We start from the raw sequence: 20,107 nt of genomic DNA, 5'->3' as shown, positions 1-20,107 counted from the left end.
GATACCATTTTAATTTGAGGATAAAATAGGAGAAAGGTTAGTGCACACTTTCAGCTGTTTAAAAAGGAGGCTTTTAAAAACTTATTTTCATGGAAAGTAAGCAAAGGGGAAAATCCTACAATTTTTCAAATTATGAAAGTGTGTCACACTTAAATTTACATAGATTTATAATTATACTGCTGTTCATGCATAGCATCACTATTTTGCTAAACTATAAATATACATTTATAATTTTTCTTTCACTTCACATAGTATTTCCATATGGTTGATAAAATTACTGAGAATTCAGTATTTTGCTTTATTGATTGAATGCAATTGCAGCATCAATCACAATTGCAATTGTGATACCTGGCACATAAACTAGTTAAGATAGTTTAAATAATTAAATATTGAACTAGTAAGTAGGTAGAATTAAATCCCTTACACATTTTAAGTGGGTTTAAATTCAGGGCCATATTTTCATCCTCCTAGTTTAAATTTCAGCTTGATACATAATTAGTACAAAATAAGTATTTCAGTTCTTCCACGTCAATACCATGACAACAGAATAAATTATAATTATTTAGAGATCAGTTTCCTTTAAAATACATGAGCTTACAAAAATTTGTATAGATATGTGATTTTAATAATCACATCTCAGGTCATAAATTTCTGACAGGGTGTAATTAATTCAATTTATTAAATACTTGTATTTCTTCCAGGTAGAAGAAACAAAAGAGCAAATGCTATTTTGGCGTATTATATATTTGAAAAAATTAGATTATTTTAAAATATACATTCATTGGAAAAATAGAGACTGGGACATCTGATAATAGTACTAATGATATAATTCCTTTAAAAATATTTTATCAGGGAATTTGTGCACAGAGAGGCTGCTGCTGGAGGCCATGGAATGACTCTCTTATTCCTTGGTGCTTCTTCGTTGATAATCATGGTTATAATGTTCAAGGAACAACAACAACAACAAGTATTGGTAAGAAGTCCTCTATCATAATGATTCAATATGATATATTCTAACTGGAGCGAAAATGTGGAAAAATACCTTAAATAGAATCCAATAAGAAATATGTTCCTGAGAATGTTCAAATTCCTTAGTTTTGCATGATTGTAACAAATTTAAAAAGTACTAATTTGTGGTAAATACAATAACATAAATATATTTAATAATTGTTAACATTATACATCAAGTCACTCATGGCAGCTTTTTTTATTCTTTAAGGAGTTGAAGCCAAATTAAACAGGATACCTTCACCTACACTATTTGGAAATGACATCAACAGTGTTCTCTTCACAACTCAAAATCAGACACCCAATCGTTTCCGGTTCAAGGTTCGGTTTTTAAGGTTTCCAAAGATTTAATACTAAAAGATATTTGATGGGCTGGGCGCGGTGGCTCACGCCTGTAATCCCAGCAATTTGGGAAGCCGAGGTGGGCGGATCACGAGGTCAGGAGATCGAGACCATCCTGGCTAACAGGGTGAAACCCCGTCTCTATTAAAAATACGAAAAATTAGCCAGGCATGGTGGCGGGCGCCTGTAATCCCAGCTACTCGGGAGGCTGAGGCAGGAGAATGGCGAGAACCCGGGAGTCGGGGCTTTCAGTGAGACGTTTGATGAACACACCTTTCATCCTAAAAATACATTTTCTCTCTTGAGAAATATTTATTCCAAGGCAAAGGATTAATTAAACTGCACTTCTCTCAGATTGTTTATGCAAATGTAACATACGAATTATAATAGTGTGCTCTGCACTTATTTTTGGAGGCATTAAATAATATCGTTCGTGTAAAATATTTAGCTCAATGCCTTGAAGAAAATAAACATTCTCAAGAAACATTTGAACATTTTTATTATTTAAACTACAGGCTATGATAGAAGATTAATCTAAAATTTAATTTGAGAAAAGTGTTAGTGTTGTATACATGCAACATAATACTTTCACTGATTATAAATTTTATTCATGATGTTAAAAACTATGATTCTTCTTTTTTTTAGCATGTAGTTTACTAGTATAAATATTTTGGATTTGGAAGTAGAAACAGCACCAAATTCTTTGTAATCACCTTTTTAGCAATAATTTCACTGGAACTAAATTTTTCTTTTTCTCAGTGATTCAGCTTTATTTCAGTGCTTCTTTTTAGTTTCTCTAAAATTTTTTTAAACAAAATTTCTTATCTTTATAGATAAGATTCTTATCTTTATATAGTTATATAAGGACCCAAACACTGAAAAGCATTGAGATTGATTAAATTCACAAAGGTCTAATATTCTGTAATCAAAATTTGGTAATACTGTCATTTTTATATCAGTCAATAAAAATCTGTACTTAATTTTATACATAATACTTCATAACCAACTAATTCTATGTATTTCTTTAAAATTTATACACTTTATCTGTGCATAGCCATTCAAAAATGTGAAAATTAAGGTTCTGAGTTGATTAATACTCTTCTATGAAACTAATCACCACGTTATTTTTTATTTGGCACTTGCATTTAATAATTCAGAATTGGAGTATTAAGTAATAGTTTAGAATCAAGTAATGCTACCTTGCTTAAATCTTTCCAGATTACTGATCCAAATAGTAGAAGATATGAAGTTCCTCATCAGTATGTAAAAGAGTTTACTGGACCCACAGTTTCTGATACATTGTATGATGTGAAGGTTACCCAAAACCCATTTAGCATCCAAGTTATTAGGAAAAGCAATGGTAAAACTTTGTAAGTATATTATTTTACAATTATATAAGTTTATTCTATTATTATAGAATTGGAAAGTCTTAATTTCAAGACATTTTCAGTAGAAATAAATTTCCTCCCAAAAGAGGGTGGGTGGATAGGTTTATAAAAATTATGGTGATAAAGGAGTTTGGTTTCTTGTGGATGAAGTATACTGGAACATAAATTAGAATCTACAAATAAAGGTTGAACAAAGATGAAGGTGGAGAGCTTCACTAATGCAACGCTAGCCTTGCATATATTTGTACATACCTAGAATAGCTCTTGCATCTTTCCCCTTTATATTTATCGTATTTTGTTGCCAATTTGTAGAATCAGACAGTTACTATTCAAAGACCAAAGAGGAGTTATTTCCCATATTAATATTAAAATAATTTATATATATGTAGAATCCAATATAGACTGAACACTTTCATTATGATTGTATGAGGGGTGCAGGTGCAACAGATTTGGTAATTTCCTATGAATGGTTCCAAGATAAATGCTCTTGTATCCCCAAGAATTGTTAATAAAGCAATTGTCAAGATTAAATCTCAGCAATTACTCTTATTAAATGTATTTTAGTATTTTTGTTAATGACTTTGTGTTAAATCATAAAAATATTAAATGCCATGTGAAATAAGCCAGGCACGAAAAGACAAATACTGTATGATCTCCCTTGTATGTTGAATCTAAAACATGTTGAAATCATAGAAGCAGAAAGTAGAATTATGGTTCCCAGAGGCTGGGAGTGGAGGAGAATGGGGGAGATGTTGGTCAAAGGATTAGACAGAAACAACATGTTTTTGAGACCAATCAACATGATGACTATAGTTAATAATAAAATAATAACAATGTATATTGCAAAAGTACTAAGAGACTACTATAAATTCTAAATGTTTGCGGTAAAAAGTATGTGGTGTGGTGTATATGTTAGTTAGTTTTATCATCAAATAATGTACATCAAAACATCATATTGTATCCCATTAATACAGACCTCCCTCAGTATCCATGGGAGACTGCTTTCAGGATAACCCCCGCTCCCCCACTGAATATACCAAAATCCATGGAAGGTCAAGTTCTTTATATAAAATTGTGTAGTATTTGCATATAAACTATGCACATCCTCTTGTATACTTAAGTCATTTCTAGATTACCTATAATAATGAATACAATGTAAATTATATGTAAAGAATTGTTATACTATATTGTTTAGTGAAGAATGACAAGAAAAATAAGTCTGTATATGTTCAGTATAGATGCACCATTCTTTTCTTTCCCCTCAAATAGTTTCCATCCCTGGTTGGTTGAATCCATGAATTCAGAACTCACAGATGTGGAGGGCTGACTCTATATACAATGACTAATTGTCAATAAAAATAAAAGCATACAAATCATAAACATCATTTAGCATTTCTTGTAGTACATATTTCATCTGCATAAAACATAAAACCTTTTGGGGGAAAAATGCTTTCAAACTTGATTTTTAAGTGTGGAAGCCAGTAAAATACTGTATTTTAAAATCTAGTACCTAGAGCAAGCAGAATTGGGTTTGAAACTTGGCTCTCCTGCCTACCAGTTTGTGACCAGTAAAAACATCAATTAATTATCCCACTTTGTGTCATCTTTGAAATGTGATTGATAATGGTAGTTATGCTTTGATCTTGTGATGAAAAGTAAAGGAAGAAATGGATGTGAAATATATTGGCAAAAATTGTGTTGATGCAGTGAACAAATTTCTTTTATGGGGTAATTTGTGTGTTTCTAAGAAGTGACCAAAGCTAACCACTGGCATGTTTAAAATGAAACATTCTGGGTGACGTTAACATAAACCTGTATCTGGTAGAACATTTTATATATATCTATATATTAGATTATTTCTTCATTTCTTTTATGGTGCAGGTTTGACACCAGCATTGGTCCCTTAGTGTACTCTGACCAGTACTTACAGATCTCAACCCGTCTTCCAAGTGATTATATTTATGGTATTGGAGAACAGGTTCATAAGAGATTTCGTCATGATTTATCCTGGAAAACATGGCCCATTTTTACTCGAGACCAACTTCCTGGTGATGTAAGAAATTATTTTTCTTGCTATAAATAAAATCATTATATTGCAGCAGATGATAATCTTAGCATATTTGAAAACAGCATTTATTTTAACTGATCAACTAAACTATTTGAATGTCCCTGATACCAGTACAGAAGCTTGTTTAGCTTGGGAGGGACAATTGATAGGTTCTAAATTGACTCAGTGACTAACAGATTTTGTAAAGGTTTTCACAGGATTTCCAGTTTATAAATGTTTTATTTTGACTTTCATGATCGTACTTTATTATTCCTTTTTCACACACCTTGTACTTATATCCATCAATGGCTAGCCATTGCACTAGAATAATTCCGAACACTGTTTTACATGTCTTCATATAATACAATGTCTGCCTAGCTACCAGATATTATCTCACCCATCTCTGTCCTTCTTACTGTTCTATAATATATGGTCATTTTCCATAACTTCAAATCTTTGCACAGTTTGTTTTTTTGGTAAGTACTGAAACTTAATGTTCTTTATCACTCATATATCATTCAGCACTCAATGAAAATTTTATCTCATAAGAACTTCTCCCAAACTCTCCCATAAGGACTTAGTCTTTATCTTTATACTTGACTTAGTATAATAATCTTATTAGTGTATTATTCCTGTATATGTTTGTTTCTATGTTTGTTGCTCAAAAATGTAGATTTTTGAGACCAAACGTCATACCTTTAAAAAAAAATTTTTGATTCATGATTGATTTGGGTCAAATGTTTGTCAGTTATTGCTTTTTAAATGGCAATATTATTTCTATATCAAAAATAAACCAGTGAGTAGTTGTTTTAAAGAGTTTCATTTGGTACAGAATTATTAATAAATTTTACTAATCTCTGTTTGCAGCATCACTATCTATAATCAACATCAGAGTGAGACTGTCAGAGCTAATTTCCATACATCCTTTCCTTTAAAAATCCATATCCAATTAGTCAGGAAGTCTTTTTCCTTTCATCATATCAGTGTATTTCCAGTTTGTCTCTATCATGTCAGCTCCTCATCAGCTCTCAAGAAACAGACTACTAAATTTTTATGAGGCTACATATCATTTTGGAAGCTCCTGCAGTACCTTGGGCATACATGGGCCTAATTGATAAACATGCCATTACCTTATAATGACTAAGTTATTATTTTTACTTATTTTTATTTATTTATTTTATTTATTTATTTTTGAGATGGAGTCTCGCTCTGTCACCTAGGCTGGAGTGCAGTGACACTATATCAACTCACTGTGACCTCCGCCTCTTGGGTTCAAGCGATTCTCCTGCCTGAGCCTCCTGAGTAGCTGGGATTACAGGTGCGTGTCACCACCCCCAGCTAATTTTTTGTATTTTTAGTAGAGACAGGGTTTCATCCTGTTAGCCAGGATGGTTTTGATCTCCTGATCTCGTGATCCACCCACCTGGGCATAAGTTATTAAAATTAATGTAATTAAAATAAAACAGGACAGTTAAGTAATATATTAATAGTATAATATATATGTTATATATTTTACACATTACTATATTAATAATGTTAAAAAGTTTGAAGTTTTTTGTTTTACCTATAATGTTTCATTGGTACATATAGTGAAGACAATTAGTGTAGAAACAGGAGAAGTAAATTATAGCAACAAATTAATTAATGAAGAGCATATAAAATATATAATCTTTTTGTTTTAAATATATTTGAAAATTGTATTTTCAAATTCTTGCCTTACAGAATAATAATAATTTATATGGCCATCAAACATTCTTTATGTGTATTGAAGATACATCTGGAAAGTCATTTGGTGTTTTTTTAATGAATAGCAATGCAATGGGTAAGAATAATTTATTTGATAATATATTTATAGATTTCACTTGAAATATTTTAACTGCTCTCTTTATTTCAATCATGCATATTGTATGTGAGAGTAAACTCTGTTATAGTTAATATTAACATGTGAAATTATTATAAGAAGATTTTGAAATTAAAGACAAAATCAATTTTTGCATGCCAGTGCATCTATTTTAGGGAGAGTGTGCTATGCTGTGGTATTCAGGCACTCTATTTTCCTTTCAAAGGAATACTGAAACACATCCATGCCAATGGGTGTTTTCATTCCCACAATCTCATTTGTCGAGATAAGTAAACATGCCACTGCAAATGAAAACAAAAAAGATGTCTATGGAAATAGAAAAAAGACTATTTTTTTTTAGTTTATCATAATTCATATAATGTATTTTATTTTTTAATATTATGAGTGTAATATCTAATAGGCGAATTGGTGATAATAAAAAATTAAAGAAATTAATCACATTTCCGCAGGATCAGTTTATTACGTGGTTATCCGGTCAGTTACTGTGTCTTACATTTAGAAAAGTTAAATTTTTCTAAACATTTAGAAAAGTTAAAGTGTCAAAAGAAAAACTTTTGACACTTTGTCTTTCAGAAATTAATATGTGATAATATGATCTTTCAGATAATCTTCAATTTAAATGACTAATTAAAAATGCAGTTTTAGAGAAAAATCTTTTGGTCGTCAGAGAAATAATCCTTTGCAACTAACCCTTTGCAATGCAATATCCAGGGAAGCTTTTGCCACCATCTGTGAAAGAAAATAGCTGGGATATTTTATTATAAGCCTCAGACATGTTGGCGTTTTACTTTTTTTCCTATGTTATTCCTGCATTCAATATTTCATTATCCCTTAATTATTTAAAAATATTGTAAAATAATGTAGTTAATACAAATTAATTTAAATGGACTTTGCAATTAGTTACCATAATCCCTTTCATTATTTACATATAAGTTTACCCATTTTATTTTGCAGAGATTTTTATCCAGCCTACTCCAATAGTAACATATAGAGTTACCGGTGGCATTCTGGATTTTTACATCTTTCTAGGAGATACACCAGAACAAGTAGTTCAACAGTATCAACAGGTGTGTTTCAGGTCTATTTTATAAAATTTTTTCTGCGTACTTTTATTTCATCTAACATGACCACATATTTAGATGACTTTATTTTACATAGTAGGGGCCTCTTAGCTAAATGTTTTCAAAAATCTTATATTTAAGATGCAGCTGGGTGGTTTTCTTTTTTTTCCCCTATACAATGAACTCTACATATACCCAAGTATCTATGTTTCTGAATTCAAAATTTCTTACTTCTAGGCAGCTGAGTTCAAGAATTGGATTTCATTGAGATGTTGAAAATTAAATATTTACTTATTCATGACTTTATCTGATGGGATAAAGCAAAAGGAACTATCTTATTTAACACTGAGGTTAGGCAATAAATGTGTAGGTCATATATCCTTTTGGCCAAAATCCTAGAGGTAACTGAGTTGTGAGAAGACCAATGAATCTAGCTATAAATTCATAGCAGGTAAACTCCAGGAAAATTGGCTCTTATCCTGGGGACTTCAGAAGTTTGAGTTTGAAACCTAGCCTGAAACTTTACATCTCAAATTACTATCTAAGCAACTCTTATTTACATATTTAGTAACATCTTGTATACCTGAGCCCAATATGGGCTTTAGAGAGGTGGGGAACCCAGGACTTACACTGAAGATGATTCTAAAACTTTCATGTAATTTCTCTCTTCTAACTGTTGATATATATGATTCCTGGTGTTATAATGGAAAAGAAAATTATTTTCATTGGTATAAGATTTTAAGATTATGCCTATTTTAAAAATCTTATTTTCTTGATATACCTTTTGACATAAAATTCCCATTTGCAAAAATGATCTCAAAAGAGAATTGATTACTATAAAAAAATTTTAAATTAGGATCCAAAAAGCTGAAATGAGCACAGCTAAGGTTTTTTTCAGTTTAATCATTTACAATGTCTAATCATTCCCAAATTTATGTTTATAAATGTAAAATTTAGAAAAGAAGCACACAAAATTTACATAATTACAGTTCTAGGCTGGCCTACATATAGACTTTGTGTGTGGTTATCACACGAACAAGGGAGAGAAACAATACTCTTTGACATTCCAATTGTCAAACATCAATTGGCATAGCTATCTCCCACATGTTAAGAAAAGTCAGCAGAATGTCAAACTATTTCAAAAAGAGTATTGTTACATATATGTTGATTCTTTACATATATATGAGAGAAATTTATGTCAACATATATGTTGATTCTTCACACATATATGAGAAGAAATTTCAATCACATGTCTAAATATTTAATTCTATTGAACCTATGGTGTTTAGGAGTACAGTTTAAAACATACTAATTCTTGAGAGCTTTATTTGATATCAGGTTTATTTGATATCAAGTTTGAAATAAGTTTAGTATTTCATTTGAATACAAAACAATAACCCAACATGAGTAATTAATTTCTTTTTGATTGTTACCTAGTAGCTTTTTACATATAGCTCATGGAAAAATGTTGGATCCTATATATATATATATAATATATATATATAAAATATGTATATAAAAGCCTAAACCAAAGAAAATTTATTATGTTGAATATGATTATGCATCATATATAACCTAACTGGTGAAAAAAAATAACACCAGTTACATGCAAATTTCCATGTGCAAAATTATATCATCTGTTGTAATGTGACACTGATATTCTCTTGCACTGAGATTGCTTGGGCCATTGCAGAAATAGGAAGAGATGGCAATCCATTTGTCCCCAGGAGGAAGAAATGAAGCTGAGGCACTGCATGTGATTAAGAAAGAGCCTATGCAATAACTGGGTGGGAGTATTGCAGAACATATATTTTATTAACATTTTTGCAAACCAGGAGATAGATAACTGCCAAAATGTAAGGAAACAGAAATTCTGTACTTTTAAACATCTTTTCTGTTTTTCTTGTATGGTGACTTGTAATAGAAAATAGGAGTGTGGTAGAAAATTTTCCCTTTTATTATTTATTTGTTGCTTTTCTTGTATTATCTTATTTAACTTTCTACAGTAGACAAAACATATCTTGGCAAATGCTACTTTCTGATATGCTGCACTTTCTAATTTTTAAACACAAACTAAAACGTGAAGTACAAGACATAAACTTGTTAAAAATTTCATAACACATTCAAATAGAATAGGAAATTGTTTAGAATCCAGGTAACACTAAATGTTTATTTAAATTATATAAACTTAAATGAATTTTAGAGACATAAGAAAATAAGAGGCACATTAACCTTGGTTATTAATGATAAATATATTTATTTCTATTCAAGCTAATTACATGCTCATTTACTTTAAGCTTGTTGGACTACCAGCAATGCCAGCATATTGGAGTCTTGGATTCCAACTAAGTCGCTGGAATTATAAATCACTAGATGTAGTGAAAGAAGTGGTAAGGAGAAACCGGGAAGCTGGCATACCATTTGTAAGTAGAATGAAGGGTTCGTGGGAATATATATCAAGTTAAATACTGTCACATAATAATAACTGTAGGAAATTGTCAGGAATATCTACTATATACATTATATAATATAATTACAAAGCTGCCTTTTAATTGTAAAGTATATTTTATCTCATATGTAATGCCCTTGCCTCCTGAAAGTACAAATACATGCTTTTGAAGAATCGATTGTTAGTTATACTAGAACAGAATACATATTCCACTATAAATAAAATCATATTTAGTTTTTAAAATAGACCTTAATTTTAGAATCTATATATTTAAAAAAAATTTTCTGAAATGTATGTTTTTGATTTTTCTATGTTGAAATCCACGTATACAAAAACAATGCATTCTAGTCATTATCACTGACAAATATGAATAATCACTTAATGCTTTTGTACTTAATAATTAGAAAAACCAGTTTACAAACAATACAATTGCTTCTTTACTGAAATGAAATGGATGGACTTTCATTTATTTTTTAAGGGTTATGTTTATAATACACGTTCAATGGAGTTAAAGATTGACCTGATTAGAGAGCTCTTTCAGTACTATGTATTGAAATACAATCTTCTAACTTTCAGGATACACAGGTCACTGATATTGACTACATGGAAGACAAGAAAGACTTTACTTATGATCAAGTTGCATTTAATGGACTCCCTCAATTTGTGCAAGATTTGCATGACCATGGACAGAAATATGTCATCATCTTGGTAATAATCAATTATACATTAATACATTTTTAGTGTTTACACATGTGTAAGTTAATAGATTTTGCATAGTTTGTTCTTTCTATTATTAGGACCCTGCAATTTCCATAGGTAGACGTGCCAGTGGAACAACATATGCAACCTATGAGAGAGGAAACACACAACATGTGTGGATAAATGAGTCAGATGGAAGTACACCAATTATTGGAGAGGTAAAATATGCCATTTATTAAAATTGTGTTGCTCAAATTTTCTTCTCTGAAATCATAAAGTTTCTGTGGATGTGCATTTGTGTGTGTGTGTGTGTGTGTGTGTGTGTGTGTGTGTATGTCTGCCTTCAAGTCTGAATTTTATATTTTAATTGTGGAGAAAAATATTGGACAAAGAATATATTCCAAGAATTTAAAAAACAGTTCTTATAAGAAGTCATGCAAAATGTAAAGATACACCAGATAAATTTTTTCATGGTTTGATCTTAGTAGATTGTATGTGTTTAGGAATTTATGCATTTCTTCTAGGTTTTCCAATTTATTGGCATATAGCTGCTCATAGTAGCCTCTAAAAATTATTTGCATTTCTGTGTTATCTGTTGTAATGTCTCCTTTTCAATCACTGATTTTATTTATTTGGGCCTTGGTTTTTTTCTTAGTCTAGCTAAAGGTTAGTTGATTTTGTTTATATTTTCAAAAAGCCAACTTTTCATTTTGTTGCTGTTTTGTACTGTTTTTTTCAATTTCATGTATTTCTTCTCTGATCATTTTTTTCTTTTCTGCTACTAATTTAGGGTTTGGTTTGCTCTCGCTTTTCTAGTTATTTGAGACATATGATTAGGTTGTTTATTTAAAGTTTTTCAACTTTTTTGATGTAGGTACTTACTGCTATAATTTTTCCCCTTAGCACTGCTTTCATTTTATCCCATAGATTTTGGTACGTTGTGTTTCCATTATCATTTGTTTTAAAAACATTTGTAAAATTTTCTCCTAAATTTATTCATTGACCCAATGGTCATTCAGGAGCATATTGTTTAATTTTCATGTTTCCATATAGCTTCCAAAGTTATTCTTATTATTTATTTCTAATTTTATTCCATTGTGGTGGAAGAAAATACTTGCTATGATTTCAATTTTTAAAAAAATATATTTTAAGACCTGTTTTTTGGCCTGACATATGGTCTACCCTTGGGAATAATTCATCTGCTGAAGCGAAGAATGTCTGTAGCCATTGGATACAATATTCTGTAAAAATCTATGAGGTCCACTTAGTTTATAATAAAGATTAAAGACAATGTTTCTTTGTTGGTTTTCTGTCTGTCTGGATGATCTGTACAATGCTGTACAAAGAATTCTCTTTAGCATATCTTATAGGACTTGTCTGATGTTGATGAAATCCCTCAGCTTTTGCTTGAGAAAGGCTATATTTCTTTTCCATGTTTGAAGGATAATTTCACTGGATATACTCTACTGAGATAAAAGTTGTTTTTGTTTTTTTTTTTCTCTACAGTATTTTAATTATGTCATGCCACTCTCTCCCGGCCTGTAATGTTACACTGAAAAGTCTGCTGCCAGATATATTGGAGCTCCTTTGTATGTTATTTGTCTCCTTTATCCTGCTGCTTTTTGCATTCTTTCTTTATCCTTGACCTTTGGGAATTTAATTATTAAATGTCTTGAGGTAGTCTCTTTTGGGTTAAATCTGCTTGGTGTTCTATATCATTCTTGTACTTCAATATTGATATCTTTCTCTAAGTTTGGGATGTTTCCTGTCATTTTCCCTTTCAATATACTTTCTATCTCTCTCTCTCTATTTCCACTTGAAGGCCAATAACTCAGATTTGCACTTTTGAGACTATTTTCTACATCTTGTAGCCATGCTTCATTGTTTTTTATTCTTTTTTTCTTTTGTCTCCTCTGACTGTGTATTTTCAAATAGCTTGTCTTCGAGCTCACTAATTCTTTCTTCTGCTTGATCAATTCGACTATTAAAAGACTCTGATGCATTCTTCAGTATGTCCATTGCAGTTTTCAGCTTGAGTTTCTGCTTGATTCTTTTAAATTATTTCAATATTTTCATTAAATTTATCTGATAGAACCCTGAACTCCTCCATGTTATCCTGGATTTCACTGAATTCCCCCAAAACAGCTATTTCAAATTTTCTGTCTGAAAGTTCACACATCTCTGTCTCTCCAGGATTGGTCTCTGGTAACTTATTTACTTCGTTTTGTGAGTTCTTGTTTCCCTGGATGGTCTTGATTCTTGTGGATGTTTGTCACTGTCTGGGCACCGAAGAGTTAGGTATTTATTATAGTCTTCACAGTCTAGGCTTGTTTTTGCCCATCCTTATTCATAGGCTTTCTGGGTATTCTAAGGGACTCGGGTTTTGTGATCTAAGTCTTTGTTAACTGCAGCTATATCTGCTTTAGGAGGCACCTCAAGCCCAAAAATGCCATGGCTCTTGCAGACTCATAGCCTATGGCTAGCGCTGTTCTAAATGCTCCATCTATGGGTGTAAGCTGATTTCTGCCCCTTTGTACTTTCTGCTGTGGCAGGCCAATACTGAGTTCTAATGCAAAAGACCACAATCACTTTGCTCTCCCTTCACAAAGTGCACAGATTCTCTCTCCATGCACCATGGGCACTGTTGGGGAATGTGAGAGGGCTGGTGTATGCAATCCAAGACTCTCTTTCCTACCCTCTTCAATGACTCTTCCTTTGATATGATGCTAAAATCAGGTACTTTGATCACTCACCTGAATTTGGTTCTTAGGAAGGTGCTTTTTTTGTGTATGGGTAGTTGTTCAATTTGATGCTTCTGCAGGGGGGAATGGTCACTGGAGGCTTCTTTTCAGCCATTTTGCTCTGTCTCTTTGCCATAAGCTTCATTCTTATCACATTCATCCAACTTAAAGTTTCCGGTGAAAGTCTTTTAAATAATTATGAACTCCTTTTGTAAAAAAAAAGAAAGCCCACACAGTTTCCTACCCTTAATTAATATTTCACAGAATACATGTTAACACCAGCTTTGTTCCTTATGGACAGATCAGACAGCCAATTTGAAATGTTTGGATACAAAACAATATAATTTAGCTCAATTTATCTGAAATTAAATTCTCTTTGCCTAATGTGATTATTGTAAGTAAAAAGTCAAATAATGTAAAATACTTTCATAAAGCCTAAATCAGAAAAACACAGCATAATACACATAGTGTTTAACAGCATGGACTCAGATGTAAGACTGTTTGGGTTTAAATTGCTGCTGTACCTGTTATTAGCGGTTTGACTTTGAACAACTTACTTAACTTCTCTGGGCATCACTTCTCTAATCTGCAAAATGACTTTAGTTACAGTACCTACCTCATCTGTAAGTGGTGATAAAAATAGTACCTGCTTTCAAAAATTCTAATGAAGATTATATGTTAGTAATTACGAAAGTACTTGAAATAGTGCCCAGTATGTATCATATTCATGTTTATTCATACAAATAAACATAAAAGACAGTTTTTAAAATTGCTTGGAGGCATACACCTTTGGAAATAAGCTAATGTGCTATTTTATGGGATATAAAATATATAGAATATTTATTGTGTATTTATTAAGCTATCCTACAAGGATGCTCAAAAACAAATTTACAGTCAAAATAGCAGCCTTATACCATATTCTGATAATTTTTTTCTTCCTAAATGCTTCATGATTTCACCTTTTTTTTACTGCTCTTCTTTAAATGCATTTTAAATAGTCATGATATTCTTGTAAATTTATATGAGTCACATATACCTAAAGAAGTAGAATAACTTTATTTTTTTTTTTACTATTCTCAACTTCATTAGTTTGAAATTCCATTTATTTATTTTTCTATTTTTTATGTATATATGTGAATGATCTATTCTTCTAGGTATGGCCAGGATTAACAGTATACCCTGATTTCACTAATCCAAACTGCATTGATTGGTGGGCAAATGAATGCAGTATTTTCCATCAAGAAGTGCCATATGATGGACTTTGGATTGTAAGTAGCTATTTTAAACCAATGATTTTGGTCAATGACCATCGAATTATTTATCTGTAAAAATTACTAAGTCAACAAAATATATTTTTTTCTGATGTATTCAACATAAAATTTAAAGCTACTATAATGTTTTTTCCTAGAACGGATAAATATACCTGTCGTGTGCATAAGTAAGAAAACAAAACAAAACAAAAAATGCCAATCAAGGTTTATCTTTTTTAGCAATACACTTTATAGAATAAATTTTATTTCTGTATGTGAGGTTTTGTTCCTTTATGACTAATAATTTACCTGAAAATTAGTTAATAAGATTTGGTGGTAAGCCTATTGCAGTGCAATTAGCAAAACATTTATTAAAGTTTATAACAGTCAAGCAACAGCAGCAATATGATCTGAATAAGCCCCTGTCCTATAGAGACTTCTCTTTAGTAAGCTATGGAACAGAACAAATAAAAATTGGCAATAGGTTAAGTATTACTGTATCTCAAAAAAGCAACAAACAGAATCCTAGTTTGCTCACAAACTTATTAAAGAAAAATAGAGTCTTGTGTGGTGGCTCATGCATGTAATCCCAGCACTTTGGGAGGCTGAGGTGAGCCAATCATTTGAGGTCAGGAGTTCGAGACCATCCCGACCAACATGGTGAAACCCGTCTCTACTAAAAATACAAAAATTAGCCGGGCTTGGTGGCACATGCCTGTAACTGAGGCAGAAGAATTTCTTGAACCCGGGAGGTAGAGGTTGCCCATGAGCCAAGATGGTGCCACTGCATTCTAAACTGGGCAACAAGAGTGAAACTCTGCCTCAGAAAAGAAAAAAAAAATACAAGTGTTTAAGAGTTTCTTTAAATGAAGTTGTGTATCTGTAGTTATTGATGGCCTGCTGCTAGGGACAGAAACTAAATTACAACTGGCAAGAATTTGGAAAAAATGCATAATGGACACACTAGGGATGACTGTATTTTCTTTGGTTTTTAGGTCCATACCATCTCTATTTTCCTTAAGTGCTCATTATTGATTCAATCATTATTCTAATTATTCACTTATTTATTAAATCAATCAATCATTTAGTTAGCAAATATTTATTTTGCATTGTGTATCTATCAGACATGTTGGGAATACAAAGATGGAAAAATTATGTTTCTGCTGACAACATGGATTTGGGTAAAGGATTAGCATAATCTTCAGGATTCCTATGATGACAGTAACAAAATGAAGATGAAAAGGCTTCAGTTATTTAACATAAAATCAGTGATATCACACCACTAATAACTAGCAATTGGTAGAAATTTAAAAAATTTACTGTGATCTTGAGCTTTATTTTAAATTCTAGTTCTTATATTATTTAACCTATATTGAAAGTTTCTTTAGTCTTTTATTTTTTTCTTAGTTAGGAGCCACTTTGATTACGGCAAAGTTACAAGTATAAATAATACTGTAGGACTAGTGAGACAGAGCCTGATTGTGTTATAGAAAGAGAGAATGTTGCATTTCTTGCATTCATTGAGAACTGAAATTCCTGATTCACCTCCAAAGTGTGGGAGAGAAGGTTATCTGAGAAAGGCAGAGTATTTCCAACACTGCTACAAGAAGCACTGTAACTAAACTTTAAACAAACAAACAAAAAACACAACATAAAAAGCAGTATAATTTCAAAGATCAGTGAACATCAGTGAACTAATATATATCATGGATAAACAGTGGCTATTCTACTTTTAGCTATTACTTAAATACTTGCCATATCACACTGCTAAGTGGTTTATCTAATTATTTCACTTTCTTCAGATTATTGTTTCTGATCCAGCTAAAACAAGTTGTTATTCGACTGATAAAGTTTTAATATTTATGTCAAGTATAAAAGTAGTTTTATAATTTACTAGATTTGTAATTTAGTTTCCATGCTAATATTTGTGAATTTTAGGTTTAAATATTAAAATCACTTTGGGAAATGATGTGAGCTTAATTGTCATCGAAGTATAGTTTTTGCGTATAAAATATAATAAATTTGAATTCTCTTTTTTTACATCATTTATGAGATAATCGAATAGTTGAGAAACAAAAGCCTACTGTACTTAATATAATTAAGATCAAAGCTATGATTTCAAAACAAAAGTGTTAGTCAATATTTTAAAAATTAAAATACCATTTCCATTTTTTGAATACATATGCATATTTTGATATCATGTTGTTATTTTGGTTCTATTCTTAAAAATCTAATAAGCAAAATTATTCAATGAAAAAACTGAATAATTTAATATATAGTATTTGGAAACATAAATTTTATTAAGAAGATATGTCCAAGTAAGTTTACATATCCAAATAACTAGAAGCTTATTTGGTTATATTCTTTCTACATTTCATGTGAATCTTATAAAAATGAAATTCTTTTACAAATTCTTTTAAAAACAGGGCTATATATACTTAGATTTAGTTTAAATGTGAGCATAAAATGCTGTCAGATCACTATCACAATTTTTAAGGAATTTTAAAGAAGCTTGAGGTACATTCTCAGAAACAAAGTTGACGATTTTTTTTTTTTTTTTGAGATTAAGTCTTGCTGTGTCACCCAGGCTGTAGTGCTGTGGCGCTATCTTGGCTCACTGCTACCTCCGCCACCCAGGTTCAAAAGATTCTCCCTGCCTCAGCCTCCCGAGGAGTTGGGATTACAGGTTCACTTCACCACGCCCAGCTAATTTTTGTATTTTCAGTAGAGATGGGGTTTTGCCATGTTGGCCAGGCTGGTCTGGAACTCCTGGACTCAAGTGATCCACACACCTTGGCCTCAAAAAGTAGTTTTTAATAGACTTAAGATGATTTGAATGACACCTACATATCTTCAGATGTTCTTATTACTGTCAATCCACTGAGCCTTTTGCCTCATGACTACAATGTTCCAAATCTACTAGTTGCAATATTAAAAATCTTAATTTAACGCACTGGTATATGATATTAAATAACTGTAGTTTCACTTAAATCATTTGGATAAGTTAGAGAATTAAAATGCTTTTATAATTTTCAAAATGCCACTTAAAAAACACAATAGATAAATTCTTTTAAAATATGGGTAGTAAGTTTAATTTAATACAATCTTGCTATATAGACATACTTTAGACATATTTAAGGAAGGTTACTAAAATATTAAATGTCATGTTTTATGTAAAATATGGTTAAAATTATTTAAAAAATTTTTGCCTCAGTAGGTTAATAATTTATATTCTTGGTTCAAAAAGCTATTTTCCCTTTTATTGTGAAATGGCAAAATAATCACATTCTGATTCAATCATGTTAAAATGATCATACGATAAAACTTTTAAATATTTTTAAAATTATTTTCAGTAAACCAATTAATTTTTTCTAAAAAAAGTGTTCATCCTTAAATTAAATAATAATGTTTACTTTCAGTGATGAAAGATTTTGTGAAATTTATGGCAAATTTACATATATTTAACTCAAATAGAAATGATATTAATATCATAGTTGAGTGTTTTGCCCTTGCAGTTCCTCAACTATATTATATACTCGGATGTTAAAATTGTTTAGAAAAAGACTCTTTTAAAATTTAAAATAATGCAGCTCACTATTCCCAAATTATACATTTCAGCAGCAGTTTTTTAAAAATTTAATGTTATTGGTGGAATCATGAAGAAAAACATAGTTTACCTACACTTATTTGCTGTGTAACTATGGTATACCATTATTAATTTCTACTGGACACAGGAAACAAAATTGAATATAACATTCCAGACAATTTTAAAAAAATAACTCAATGTAGCTTTAGATATTTTTGTACTTTGGAATAACTATATTAATTTCTCTCATTTCTGCTTACTCTGAAAACATTTGGGAAGTGGAAATATATACCGATTAAACGTGTCATGATAACAAATCTATTCTTTTTTCCCTTGAGCACCATTAATTTATCATTTCAATTCCATGTATCAAATTTCCTTACGTTATTTTTATATCCATAGTTAGAAACTTTTATGAGAATATTTTGAGAATAATAGAGATGAATAATCGTATTGAGTGTGCTTGGGTCAGAGGAACTCAATATTTAGGGAAGCTTTTGCAAACTAAATAAGTATGTCTAGTTATAATTATAATTTTATGAAACAAATGACTACAATACAAATGATTCACCATTACATGTTTTTAAAAAATTATTTTATTAGTATCTTTAAGTGACACCATCGGTCCCAGATCTTTTCTAATCTGTTGATAAATATTATCTATTTGGGAAGTCTCAGAAAGCAGTATGAAAGATAGGTTTAATGATTGCAAAGTTAATATAGGAGTGTTAAGGTTAAAGGGAGGATTGAAAGCTGAAATAAGAGGGGAAGGATTCAAGAAGGTGAAAAGCAGTGAGTCTTAAAATATGGGCATGATGTGGATGGGGAAAAGGAAATGTAATTAAGAAAATCTACTTTTTCTGAGGGAAATAAAAGTGACACAGACAAGGATGTGACTGAATGTGATGCCTTTATGTGAAAGGAGACTATTATAGAGATGTGAAAAATAAGGCAGAGAAGAAAGACAAAATGCATATTTCTTGAGTATATGTGCTGTGATATATGATTTTATAAAATTTATCTTTTTTAGTGCAAAGACTTAACTGGGTTATGGTCACATAGCTAGCAGGTAGTGGGACGAGATTGGGGCCTGTGTTAAAATGGCTAGAAAATCCGTGAACATAATATCCCACCACTGTTTCTTCAAGAGATGTTTAGGGCTTGGTTCTCAGAGTGTGATCATGCTTACCTGGGATTCTCTGAATGTTTCAGAGATTCTGTGAGGCCATAACTATTTTAATTAAAATACTAAATGTTATTTGCCTTTTTAAAACTTTCATTCTTTTATGAGTGTATAGGAGCTGTTGGTAGGCAAATTTTGCTGCTAGCAATATGCTTAGCACATCATAGAAACTAGGTAAAGGTTAAATGAAACAAAATATATTGAATCAATGAATATGCAAGGAATGTGTATATTAATGGACTCATAATGAGAAGACTAACAGCTATTTAGAAATGACTTAATACTTACAATTAATGTAATATATATATATAATCAAAACTAGATACATGAACTACATTTTGATTGTTTAAAATCTCTCTATCCCATCTAAGATACTTATCTGATATAGACATTCTGTTTATTTTTAGGTTGGTAGCTTATATTTATCTTCTAGGAATTAACGAGCATTATGGTTATCTTATATAAAACATTTTCAAACAACTAGAGAGTTTC

General features: G+C 30.9%; 1 protein-coding gene across 1 annotated transcript in view; it reads left to right on the top strand.

Annotated features, from left to right (window-relative positions):
• The window catches only part of SI (sucrase-isomaltase), a 98,207-nt gene that overhangs the window by 6,612 nt on the left and 71,488 nt on the right, over positions 1–20,107 (top strand). Inside the window, exons 4-13 of the mRNA XM_024244753.3 lie at positions 853–973; positions 1,220–1,329; positions 2,569–2,720; positions 4,620–4,791; positions 6,508–6,607; positions 7,601–7,713; positions 10,005–10,130; positions 10,733–10,864; positions 10,954–11,073; positions 14,751–14,864. Of these exons, the coding sequence (XP_024100521.3) occupies positions 853–973; positions 1,220–1,329; positions 2,569–2,720; positions 4,620–4,791; positions 6,508–6,607; positions 7,601–7,713; positions 10,005–10,130; positions 10,733–10,864; positions 10,954–11,073; positions 14,751–14,864 (1,260 nt within the window). The remainder of the gene's footprint in view (positions 1–852; positions 974–1,219; positions 1,330–2,568; positions 2,721–4,619; positions 4,792–6,507; positions 6,608–7,600; positions 7,714–10,004; positions 10,131–10,732; positions 10,865–10,953; positions 11,074–14,750; positions 14,865–20,107) is intronic.

The sequence above is a fragment of the Pongo abelii genome, chromosome 2 (genome assembly GCF_028885655.2).
Source record: "Pongo abelii isolate AG06213 chromosome 2, NHGRI_mPonAbe1-v2.0_pri, whole genome shotgun sequence".
NCBI lineage: Eukaryota > Metazoa > Chordata > Mammalia > Primates > Hominidae > Pongo > Pongo abelii.
Note: the sequence above shows the minus strand (reverse complement) of the source record. Positions and strands in the feature narration are given on the sequence as shown.